The sequence below is a fragment of the Anabrus simplex genome, chromosome 1 (assembly GCF_040414725.1).
Source record: "Anabrus simplex isolate iqAnaSimp1 chromosome 1, ASM4041472v1, whole genome shotgun sequence".
NCBI classification, from domain to species: Eukaryota; Metazoa; Arthropoda; class Insecta; order Orthoptera; family Tettigoniidae; genus Anabrus; species Anabrus simplex.
In genome coordinates, this window is record NC_090265.1 from 97,239,888 (window position 1) to 97,253,559 (window position 13,672).

The 13,672-nt window shown below is 36.7% G+C and overlaps 1 protein-coding gene across 2 annotated transcripts in view; it reads left to right on the forward strand.

The window, feature by feature from the left end:
- The window catches only part of LOC136884362 (aminopeptidase N), a 386,248-nt gene that overhangs the window by 94,281 nt on the left and 278,295 nt on the right, over window positions 1-13,672 (forward strand). For both annotated transcript variants that reach the window (XM_067156506.2, XM_067156496.2), the window contains exon 3: window positions 5,544-5,888. In XM_067156506.2, the coding sequence (XP_067012607.2) occupies window positions 5,544-5,888 (345 nt within the window). The remainder of the gene's footprint in view (window positions 1-5,543; window positions 5,889-13,672) is intronic.

The window sequence follows — 13,672 nt, forward strand, 5'->3', positions numbered from 1 at the left end:
CCATTATTCCATGATGCTGTAACAGACAGACAAGAATTAAACTGAACCTGACAATATAATATATTAGATAGTATCTTGCCAGTTATATTCGTGTTTTTCTTCGTGTATGGCAATCCTTTTGATACTTAAGCATTTAACCAAACGCAGTGTAGTGTAGTGTAGATACATTGTAGTATAGATACAGTACATTTAGATAGTGCCGTATCTTGCCTGCTATATTCGTGTGTTATCTTTCGTGTATATCTATTAGACCGTAATACTAATAATAATTTGTCTAAGCATTTAGCTTCGTTGGTAACCTTTGAGTACAGTAGTTCTTGCAAATTTCATTTCTGTTGTGCTTAGTAGTGACATACAGTACGATACCGGTATCGTAATTAGGATACGTCTGAAAGTAGTTTAAAAATTACTGTAGTGTACTGTACAGTAGTATACGAGTAATATCCTATTAGAATTTAGTGTGCTTATTTTATTATTGTAAAATATTTGTGTAGTACTGGTGTAGTAGAGGTATCCGTAGAAACTCTTACTAAAATATTGTTGAAATTAGGATAGGCTTACTTGCAGTTTGTAATTGTGTAGTTCTTGTGTATTACTTTCGATATTCAGTAATTAACAGCAGCTTTTATCCTGTTAGGGGTTGTAGGATAAAAAAATAGAGCACGACTAAGTAGTATTGTAGTGTAGTCGTATATTAATTACCTTATTGTTGTGTACTATCCCAGACAATATATCCCTCCGTTCATTTATTTTTTTGCAAATAAGTTATTTTATTTTTTAATTTAAAATTTTTCCCCCGTAAAGAATGGCTAAGGAGCGCAAGTGTACTTATTGTGGGTGTGGTGAGGCATTGAGGGGTATGAGGGAGGAGTTGGAAAGTTTGAGGGAGATAATTAGGATTCTCACAGAAGACAGGAAGGAAGATAGGACTCCCTCAAACAATGTACAGGTTACAGTAGGTGTACAAGAGGGAGGGGAAGGAAAGGGAGGAGTTGTAGAAGACAGGTGGTCTAATGTTCTAAGGGGAAGGAGATTGCAGGCCAAGGGCTCTATTCAGGATCAGAATTCAGGACAGGTGTCTGTGCGAAATCAGTACGAGTCACTCCAGGTAGAACAACAGAGGGAAGATGAGGGACAGGGAACTGTTGCTGAGATGCGTGGAAGTAGGAGGAAGGGAAAAGGTAGGAAAGGGAAATGTAGAGTAGAGGATAGGAAAAGACAGGTGGAGCAGGGTCATGGGAAGGAGAAAAGGGAGGAGGAAGTAGCTTCTGAAGCTATCAGGAAAGATAGGGCTGACCAGGAGGGGAGGGGATCAAATGAGGTGGGTAGGGTTGAGGCTCTGGTCATGGGGGATTCCATCGTTAGACACGTGGGGAAAGTGTGTGGAGGAAAGGGGACCAGGGTAGAATGTTATCCAGGAATTAGGTTGAGGCAGATGTTGAGGAAAGTAGAAGAGAGGGAGGCGGGGAAGGAGAAGGTGGTAGTGTTTCACGTTGGTACCAACAACGTAAGGCAAGCTGATATAAGTACCAACATAGTTGGAGATGTGTGGGATCTGGTAAATGCAGCACGGGTGAAGTTTAAGAAAGCGGAGATTGTTATTAGTGGAATACTGTGTAGGAGGGATACTGACTGGAGGGTGATTGGGGATTTAAATGAGACTATGGAGTGGGTATGTGGGAAACTGGGAGTGAAATTTCTAGATCCTAATGGGTGGGTAGGAGATAGGGATCTGCGCTCGGATGGCCTTCATTTAAACCGCAGTGGTACGTATAAGTTAGGAAATTTGTTTGGAAGGGTAATAGGGAGGTACATTCAGGGAAATGGGATGGCCTAGGGAGCGGTGATAAGGGAACAGGGAACTGGAAATCAAGTAGGGATGACATAAAATTGTTAGTGTTGAACTGTAGAAGTATTGTAAAGAAAGGAATAGAATTAAGTAATTTAATAGATATATATTTACCAGATATTGTAATAGGAGTTGAATCATGGCTGAGAAATGATATAATGGATGCAGAAATTTTCTCACGGCACTGGAGTGTGTATCGTAGAGATAGGATAGGAAAGGTGGGAGGGGGAGTTTTCATTCTGGTGAAAGAAGAATTTGTAAGCTACGAAAAAGTTAAAGATGAGACACATGAAATTCTAGGTGTAAGGCTCATTTCTAAAGATAATAGGCAACTTGATATATTTGGAGTGTACAGATCGGGAAAGGGTAGCACTGATGTGGATTCTGAATTATTTGATAGGATAGTCAGCTATGTGGGAAACGACATGGAAAGAAATGTGATTGTAGCGGGAGATCTGAATTTGCCAGATGTCAATTGGGAAGGAAATGCGAACGACAGGAAGCATGACCAACAAATGGCAAATAAGTTAATATGGGAAGGATAGCTGATTCAGAAAGTGATGGAACCAACCAGAGGGAAAAATATTTTGGATGTGGTGCTGATAAAACCAGATGAGCTCTATAGAGAAACCGAAGTAATTAGTTATCACAAAGCTGTTTTTGTGGTAGTTAAAAATAAATGTGATAGAAAGGAAGGTCTTAAAAGTAGGACTGTTAGGCAGTACCATATGGCTGACAAAGCAGGTATGAGGCAGTTTCTAAAAAGTAACTATGATCGGTGGAAAACGGTAAATAAAAATGTAAACAGACTCTGGGATGGGCTTAAAGAAATTGTTGAGGAATGCGAAAACAGGTTTGTACCTTTTAAGGGTGGTAAGGAATGGTAAAGACCCACCTTATTATAATAGAGAAATAAAGAGACTAAGAAGGAGGTGCAGACTGGAAAGAAATAGAGTTAGAAATGGCTGTGGAAGTAAGAAGAAATTGAAGGAACTTACTAGAAAATTGAATCTAGCAAAGAAGGCAGCTAAGGATAACATGATGGCAAGCATAATTGGCAGTCATACAAATTTTAGTGAAAAATGGAAGGGTATGTATAGGTATTTTAAGGCAGAAACAGGTTCCAAGAAGGACATTCCAGGAATAATTAATGAACAAGGGGAGTGTGTATGTGAGGATCTTCAAAAGGCAGAAGTATTCAGTCAGCAGTATGTAAAGATTGTTGGTTACAAGGATAATGTTGAGATAGAGGAAGAGACTAAGGCCAAAGAAGTAATAAAATTTACATATGATAACAATGACATTTACAATAAGATACAAAAGTTGAAAACTAGAAAAGCGGCTGGAATTGATCAGATTTCTGGGGATAGGCTATACTAAAGACAATGGGTTGGGATATAGTACCATATCTGAAGTACTTATTTGATTATTGTTTGGCCAAAGGAGCTATACCAGATGAATGGAGAGTTGCTATAGTAGCCCCTGTGTATAAAGGAAAGGGTGATAGACATAAAGCTGAAAATTACAGGCCAGTAAGTTTGACATGCATTGTATGTAAGCTTTGGGAAGGCATTCTTTCTGATTATATTAGACATGTTTGTGAAATTAATAACTGGTTCGATAGAAGGCAATTCGGTTTTAGGAAAGGTTATTCCACTGAAGCTCAACTTGTAGGATTCCATCAAGATATAGCAGATATCTTGGATTTTGGAGGTCAAATGGACTGTATCGCGATTGACATGTCTAAAGCATTTGATAGGGTGGATCATGGGAGACTACTGGCCAAAATGAGTGCAATTGGACTAGACAAAAGAGTGACTGAATGGGTTGCTATATTTCTAGAAAATAGATCTCAGAGAGTTAGAGTAGGTGAAGCTTTGTCTGACCCTGTAATAGTTGAGAGGGGAGTTCCTCAGGGCAGTGTTATCGGACCTTTATGTTTTCTTATATATATAAATGATATGAGTAAAGGAGTGGAATCAGAAGTAAGGCTTTTTGCAGATGATGTTATTCTCTATAGAGTGATAAATAAGTTACAAGATTGTGAGCAACTGCAACGTGACCTCGAAAATATTGTGAGATGGACAGCAGGCAATGGTATGTTGATAAACGGGGCTAAAAGTCAGGTTGTGAGTTTCACAAATAGGAAAAGTCCTCTCAGTTTTAATTACTGCGTTGATGGGGTGAAAGTTCCTTTTGGGGATCATTGTAAGTATCTAGGAGTTAATATATGGAAAGATCTTCACTGGGGTAATCACATAAATGGGATTGTAAATAAAGGGTACCGATCTCTGCACATGGTTATGAGGGTGTTTAGGGGTTGTAGTAAGGATGTAAAGGAGAGTGCATATAAGTCTCTGGTAAGACCCCAACTAGAGTATGGTTCCAGTGTATGGGACCCTCACCAGGATTACCTGATTCAAGAACTGGAAAAAAATCCAAGGAAAAGCAGCTCGATTTGTTCTGGGTGATTTCCGACAAAAGAGTAGCGTTACAAAAATGTTGCAATGTTTGGGTTGGGAAGAATTGAGAGAAAGAAGAAGAGCTGCTCGACTAAGTGGTATGTTCCGAGCTGTCAGCGGAGAGATGGCGTGGAATGACATTAGTAGACGAATAGGTTTGAATGGCGTCTATAAAAGTAGGAAAGATCACAATATGAAGATAAAGTTGGAATTCAAGAGGACAAACTGGGGCAAATATTCATTTATAGGAAGGGGAGTTAGGGATTGGAATAACTTACCAAGGGAGATGTTCAATAAATTTCCAATTTCTTTGAAATCATTTCGGAAAAGGCTAGGAAAGCAACAGATAGGGAATCTGCCACCTGGGCGACTGCCCTAAATCAGATCAGTATTGATTGATTCCTAGTATTGATTGATATTGATTGATGATTGAAGTTATTATTTTGTCCTGTCTGGTGTAAAAATTGAAGGCAGGAGAAATAGAGGAAGGAGAATTACTTGATTGTGGAATCTAATGATAAGTACCCCTACTCTTTTCCAACTTGCTGAGAACAAGAATCAGATGATAGCCAACATCCAGTGAGGGTATGTACAAGAAGAAAATGTAAAAATCAAGTATCAGGTTAATATTCAAAAAGTACCAACAGGATGACAATTTTATAGATGTATAGAAAAGTGAATATTGAGCAGGAAACTTTACTCGGAAGAAAGTCTTGTGATTAATCTTGAGATTAATTTAGAGGTTGTGCGCTCATTATACACAAACAAACAGTTTTCTATAGACTTTCTAATGATTATTTTCTAATTTTCTTTTACAGTTGGCTTTACTTCGCACCGACACAAATAGGTCTTATGTTAGCAATGGGACAGGAAGGGGCTAGGAGTTGGAAGCGAGCAACCATGGCTTAAATTAAGGTACAGTCTCAGCATTTGCCTGGTGTAAAAATGGGAACCCACAGAAAACCATCTTCAGGGCTGCTGTCAATGGGGTTTGAACCCACTATCTCCCAAATGTAAGCTCACACCTGCACACCCCTAACCACATGGTCAACTCACTCGGTTATTGATTCAGTCATTCTAAAATAAAAAGAGAGGGAACGGTGGAGATTCAAAGACAATGCATGCTTACACCTGAATTACAATAGAAATGTTTAAATATCATTTATTTTGAATGATAATGTTACTATATTATCTTAAAAATGTAACTGTATTTTTTCTACTGAATTTTCCAGGTTACAACTGATGCCTTTCCTAACAGCAGGTAACTTCACTGCACATGGTGATGTATGGATACAGCTCAACTGTTCATCAAGTGCCAATAATATTACACTCAACATTAAAGATATTGATATTCTGGAGAGTGATGTGTCTGTTACTCACATAGATACAGGAATGGAAATCACAATACATAATCACATATATGACAAAGAATCAGAAATGTATTCAGTGGTATTACATGAGAATTTGGATGCTGGGGCTACTTATCAGTTACATATACGATTTGTGTCACACCTGAATGACCTCCTTCAGGGTTTCTACAGGAGCAGTTATGTGGATCAGGCTACAGGTAGTGTCAGGTAAGCAATATGACCTTAATAAGCAAGGCATATTTTACTTATACAAAATTACTTAACATTCTTGTCTTATAATTTTTACAAGAGATACAATAATATAAGTTGCAAACTACAGTAGTAGTATACAGAAAAGCATCTCTCAATTACAAGGTAGCTAATCATAAAGCTATCATTTCATTTTTAATGAAAAACAAAATGTGACAGAAAATTGAATTTTTGTTGTTGGTACTTTGAAATATCTGAAGCCATCTCTTTTCAATTCTGACTCAGTTAATTTATAGTTGTTAGGCTCTTCAGCCTGTCAAAACTAACTTTGATTAAACACAGTAAAGAGGAAACATCTGGTAACAATAACATTTACACAAATTTAAATTTATTTACTCAAAGTTAGTTTCGGCAGGCTGAAGAGCCTGACTTTTTAAAATGAATGTTAATTGGAAGAAAGTCGATGTGTGTTCAGGCCAAATAGCAGTATCCACATTTAAATATTTACTTTGAGACAAGCAATAGAAAAATCTGTTAAATATACGAAAATGGTCCATTTGTGTTTTATTGGTTTAGAAAAGTAATTTGATACAGTATCCTTATCTGAATTATGGCAAATCTTATGAAAGAGTAAAATGAAAAAACTGATCTCTACAAATTGGGAGGAGTATCGTTAAGCGGTCAACAAAGTATAATTTACTATGCCAGATAGAGCCAAATGACATGAAAAAAGTGTAATAAAAGTTTATTAAGAAGGAAGCTATAGTCTACTGTTCAGTGTTCACTTAGTTAATATAACTTTAAACTTTTCAGTCCATTGAACTCTAATTATAATATGTATGTATGTGTATGTTGGGTAATCAGCCCGAAGGCTGGTTTGATCCTCTGCAGCTCCGCCAACAGCTGTCATAAATAGCCTAGGCGTCACTGACGAGGCGTACTAGGGAAATGAGGAGTGAGGTAGTTTTCCGTTGCTTTCCTCACCGAGCCAGCCGTTGCTATTACATATCAGTCTGCCAAGCCCACTGAAATGCATGCACCAACCGACCCTATGAGCGATATTTTTACACCTTTCATAACAGGGACTGGCTGCATAAGCAATGGTATTACTAGCATCACTCATACCTCAGTCACTTTCATATTGTCAAAGCCAAGGATGAGACTGAGGCAGGTCAATGAAAGTAACAAATTTGATATAGCCCATACCAGAAGACATAGTGCACTGTAAACACTACATCTTGCCAGCAAAGGCATAAATTATAATAGATATAACACTATAATATATCTGTAAAAAAAAAAAAAAACACTATTAAGCAAAGAATGACATATTTCACTTTTGAAAGAACATCATTAGATTCTATCATATCACACTTTTTTAAAATTGAAGAAAATTGTTTAGAAATGTAGAAACATTTATGTTTAAATTCTGTTCATACATTTTAATACTTGAAAGGTTGAACCAACTTAAGATGTGCTCCTGTAGTACATCCTCTCTCCTTGCAAATCCAACAAAGAGTGCAAAGTGGTGTAATGGTCTGTCACTGGTATGAGGCCAGTTGGCTAGTTTGTTGGTAACTTTCCATTATGCCATGTACGTGTGTGCTATTGATTAGGTGGAAAACTCATCCTTCATACTTGTGTGCTCAAATTATCAATATGGACAATGAAGCTGATAGATTATAGAATGTTCTGGTGATGTCACTGGCTACTTTGAATTGTACTTTTATTATTATTATCATTATTATTATTATTATTATTATTATTATTATTATTATTATTATTATTATTATTATTATTATTATTATTATTATTACTTTTTTTTTGTTTTTTGCTATTGGCTTTACGTTGCACCAACACAGAAATGTCTTATGGCGACGAAGGGACAGGAAAGGTCTGGAACTGTGAAGGAAGTGGCCATGGCCTTAATTAAGGTGCAGCCCCAGCATTTGCCTGGTGTGAAAATGGGAAACCACGGAAAACCATCTTCAGGGCTGCCAACAGTGGGGTTCGAACCTACTATCTCCCGAATACTGGATACTGGCCGCACTTAAGCGACTGCAGCTATCGAGCTCGGTATATTATTATTATTATTATTATTATTATTATTATTATTATTATTATTATTATTATTATTATTATTATTATTATTATTATTATTATTGTTCTGGGAGGTACACCTCAACTCCATACACTTAAAAGAAACACCCTAAAGAACACCATCTCTCATAAAAATCTTGAAGCAGTTATGGCATGAAGTTGGGGCATTGACCAGAAGATGTCACCATTGAATTATTGAGTAATGTGTTATTTTGAAGTTGCCTAAACTGACTGGACTTATTTGTTTTGTTTTGGTTTTGATCAATAAAAAATGTTCTAAGTTCTCTTGAAGTAAAATCACGTTGAAATCCATTAAAATTAATCAAAAAGGAAAGTCAATGAGACTCTTGACTAGGTCTTGAAGTTTGTGAAATAACTTTTAGGTAGGCCCACTAAGTTTGAAGGTATTGATAATAGTAGTTGGAAAGTGACATTGTTGAAATTTTTCCTTAAGTTAGATTTATGGAAAAAAAACATGTACAAATGGCTATTTACAATTTTTTTCTTTTTTTGCAAGTTGCTTTACGTTGCACCGACTCAGATAGGTCTTACGGCGATGATGGACAAGAAAGGGCTATGAGTGGGAAGGAAGCGTCCGTGGCCTTAATTAAGGTGTGAAAATGGGAAACCACGGAAAACCATCTTCAGGGCTTTAAGGGTTATGAACTTCATATTGTTGGTCGATATTGAACTGAGATAACATATAAATAATGCACAGTAGAGTTTTCCACCTATTCAACACTATCTTTAGGGCTGCCGACAGTGGGGTTCGAACCCACTATCTTCCGAATACTGGATACTGGCCGCACTTAAGCAACTGCAGCTATCGAGCTCAGTACAGAAACCACTCCATGATATTTCAATTCAAAGAGTGAATTACGTCTAGATTCGAAGTCAAAACTGGTTGTGAAGATGGTAAAGCGGATCGTGGATTCCGATTCAATAGAGTCTGTAAGACAATGAAAAAATGAAGTATGAGTTGAAAGAGGTTTGATTATTAACTAATGTAAGTTGGGTATGTTAAAATGCTTACTTCCTCTGTTGCTGGGCCCAACGTGATAATGAGGACTCACTGATGCTGAGGTATGGATCTGATTGAGTTCGAACATGTTATTGGTATGTTGTGAGAGGGGTAGAGAGGGGAGGTTGGAGGGTATGTCACGGGTGGTGGAACGACCTGAGAGTCTCTGAGCATGCACAGTGCTAATACTTGGTGTTTCTTTTTAAATTTGACTTTAATTAACTCCTTGTATGAGATGTTAATCTTATCTGATAAATCATTTATGTTCCGTGTGGGATTATTCCTATCATCTAGATATATGAACATTTCTTCATATATATTCGACAAGTGACTTTTATTTAAAGTTTTCATGATGTTGAGGTCAGTGTTTATATGGTGGAACCTGGATAATTCATACCTCTAGGGACCATTAAAAAATTTGAATTATCCACAAATTCAAATTAAACAAAAAGGTTACAAAAATAATTCCAACATTAGATTTTACAAAATAACTTTCATCTTAGACATTATTGGCATATACATACATATTTTACAATCTACCTTACCTTTTTATAGATACAGACAGACAGACAGATACAGATAGATATAGACATTAGGTACGTACTGAAAATAACGCACATGTTAAGTCTTAATGCGGTTAGAAATCACATTTGTTCTTTGTTATAAATGTCAGAGGTCAAGCTTCCTTTCTTGATTTAATTCTCATGCCCATGATGAATGAATCTATGTGATTTAGTGACTGAAAGATAGAATCACTTGCTTTGTTCTGATATTTTTTTAACCTGAGTCGATGGACTTAATTGGATGCCTCAGCCGCACTCGGGATCAGTCGTTCCTGGTCCTCTAAACAATTCAACGTCCTTATCGCCATCTGCAGATTGGAGGGAGTTACTGATTACCTTGGTGATTATGTCTGCATCAGTGAGCTCGCCACACACGGCGACATCTTCATCAACATTGACAAATTTTTCATAGGAGAGAGAAACAGACACGATTTCCTCCCAATTGTCAACTGAAGGCATGGCTTTTTGACAAGGACATTGTCACACGATCCACACTCAACAAAAGATCAAGTAGAAATGCTCAAACAATCCAGTCCCTCGTAACGGCACTGTAATACTCGACTGCTTGACTCTGCGATGCAAGAGTCACTTCAAAACAAGGGTGAAGGAGTGTTCGGGAGTGGTGGGATGGGTAGGAGGAAAGGACACTGACCTCATACATGGTCTGAAGGGGTCAGGACACAGAATTTTTCCCACCTTCAGCCCATTCCACTCAGCCTATTGTTGAGAAAACACAAGTTGTGAAATACAATACTGTGCTGTATCGTTGAGGTAAAAAATTTGAATTAATGAAAATAAAATTCGAATTATCCATGATTTTTAACATTGTTTACACATAAAGTGCTAGCAATCAAGCAAAATTATTCAAATTAAAGATGATATCAATTTATAGAAGTTCGAATTATCCAAGTTCCACTGTATTTGTGAAGGCATGATTGTAATCTGTTATGTGGTCACTCATGGCCAAATATCTATTGTATTTCTTGACTCTGACATATTCTTGATACCTTGTGATGAAATTTCTTCTGGTCTGAACCACGTAAGTGGTGCTGCAGTCTACACATTGCAATTTATATATACCTGAATAATGGAATTTATTATTGTTAATAATATGGGCGTTGTGAAATAATTTAGTGTTTGTGTTATTGGTCCATAAAACAATTCTTAAATTAAGTCTCTTGAACAAATTGGAAGTTTTGTACATTCTTACTGCTACTAAACATGAATGTAATGAAATTTGTTTTCTCTTCCTCATTCTGTTCTCTCACTAAAGTGGTAATGGGTTTACCTTTTATTTTATTAACGATCTCGTTTACAAACTCTTTGTTATAACTTTTATTATATGCTACATGATTATATATTCTTAAATATTTTGCTATTTGATTTCCCTAAAACACAACAACAACAACAACAACAACAACAACAACAACAACAACAACAACAACAATAATAATAATAATAATAATAATAATAGAGAATAAAACAATGGAAAATGTGGAAATCTTCTGGAAAGAATGAGCACTATGACCAATTCAAACAGCAAAGGAAAGACACTGCTAGAATAATAAGGGGAGTTAAAGGATATTTTGAAAAATCACAACTTATTGACCTGCAAGACAGCTTTGTTAAAAATAACTCCCAAAACTTCTACCAGACTTTTAAGAGGCAATTAAAGGGGTATCAAGCGCCTAGCACGTGCGTCGAAGATGAAAATGGTAGACTTGTCCTAAGCATTGATGAGAATTGTGAAATACTTGCGAAGCACTTTGATCAACTCTTAAATCAATCAATCAGTCACTACTCATCTGCATTTAGGGCAGTCGCCCAGGTGGCAGATTTCCTATCTATTGTTTTCCTAGCCTTTTCTTAAATGATCGCAAAGAAATTGGAAAATTATTGAACATCTCCCTTGGTAAGTTATTCCAATCCCTAGCTCCCCTTCCTATAAATAAATATTTGCCTCAATTTGTCGTTTTGAATTCCAACTTCTTCATATTGTGATCTTTCCTACTTTTAAAGACACCACTCAAGCTTATTCATCACTTGATGTCCTCCCACGCCATCTCTCCACTGACAGCTCGGAACATACCACTTAATCGAGCAGCTCGTCTCCTTTCTCCCAAGTATTCCCAGCCCAAACTTTACAACATTTTTATAACGCTACTCTTTTGTCGGAAATCACCCAGAACAAATCAAACTGTTTTTCTTTAGATTTTTCCCATATCTTGAATCAAGTAATCCTGGTGTGGGTCCCATACACTGGAGCCATACTCTAGTTGGGGTCTTACCAGAGACTTATATGCCCTATCCTTTACATCCTTACTACAACCCCTAAATACCCTTATAACCATGTGCAGAGATCTGTATCCTTTATTAACAATCATATTTATGTGATTACCCCAATGAAGGTCTTTTCTTATATTAACACCTAGGTACTTACAATGATCCCCAAAAGGAACCTTCAACCCATCAACGCAGTAGTTAAAACTGAGAGGACTTTTCCTATTTGTGAAACTCACAACCTGACTTTTAACCCCGTTTATCATCATACCATTGCCCACCGTCCATCTCACAACACTATCGAGGTCACCCTGCAGCCGCTCACAATCTTGTAACTTATTTATTACTCTGTACATAATAAATCATCTGCAAACTGCCTTATCTCTGATTCCACTTCTTTACATATACCACTGATATATATAAGAAAATATAAAGGTCCAAAAATACTGCCTTGAGGAATTCCCCTCTTAATTATTACAGGGTCAGAAAAAGCTTCGCCTACCTACTCTAATTCTCTGAGTTCTATTTTCTAGAAATATAGCCACCCATTCAGTCACTCTTATTTCTAGTCCAATAGCACTCATTTTTTCCAGTAGTCTTCCATGATCTACCCTATCAAATGCCTTAGATAGGTCAATCACAATGCAGTCCATTTGGCCTCCTGAATCCAGGATATCTGCTATGTCTTTCTGAAATCCTACAAGCTGAGCTTCAGTCGAATAACCTTTGCTAAACCCAAACTGCCTTCTGTCAAACCAGTTATTCATTTTGCAAACATGTCTAATATAATCAGAAAAAATGCTTTCCCAAGGCTTACATGCAATGGCCTGTAATGTAATGTTCAGCTTTATGTCTATCATCCTTTCCTTTATACACAGGGGCTACTATAGCAACTCTCCATTCATTTAGTATAGCTCCTTCAACCAAACAATAATCAAATAAGTATTTCAGATATGGTACTATATACCAACCCAATGCCTTTAGTATATCCCCAGAAATCTTATCAATTCCAACTGCTTTTCTAGTTTTCAACTTTTGTATCCTACTGTAAATGGCATTGTTATCATAGGTAAATTTTAATATTTCTTTAGTATTACTCACCTCCCCTATCTGAACATTATCCTTGTAACCAACAATCTTTACATACTGCTGACTGAATACTTCTGCCTTTTGAATATCCTCGCATACACACTCCCCTTGTTCATTAATGATTCCTGGAATGTCCTTCTTTGAACCTGTTTCTGCCTTAAAGTACCTATAAATACCCTTCCATTTTTCACTAAAATTTCTATGATCACCAATTATGCTTGCCATCATGTTATCCTTAGCTGACTTCTTTACTAGATTCAATTTCCTAGTAAGTTCCTTCAATTTCTCCTTACTTCCATAACCATTTCTAACACTATTTGTTCCAACCTGCACCTCCTTCCTAATCTCTTTACTTCTCTGTTATAATATAGTGGATCTTTACCATTCCTTACCACCTTTAAAGGTACAAACCTATTTTCACATTCCTCAACAATTGCTTTAAACCTATCCCAGAATCTGTTTACATTTTATTTACCATTTTCCAGCGATCATAGTTACTTTTTTAAAACTCCCTCATGCCTGTTTTATCAGCCATATGGTACTGCCTAATAGTCCTAATGTTAATACCTTCCTTTCACATTTATTTTTAACTACGACAAAAACAGCTTTGTGATAACTAATTACTTCGGTTTCTCTATAGAGCTCATCTGGTTTTATCAGCACCACATCCGAAATATTCTTCCCTCTAGTTGGTTCCATCACTTTCTGAATAAGCTGCCCTTCCCATATTAACTTATTTTCCATTTGTTATT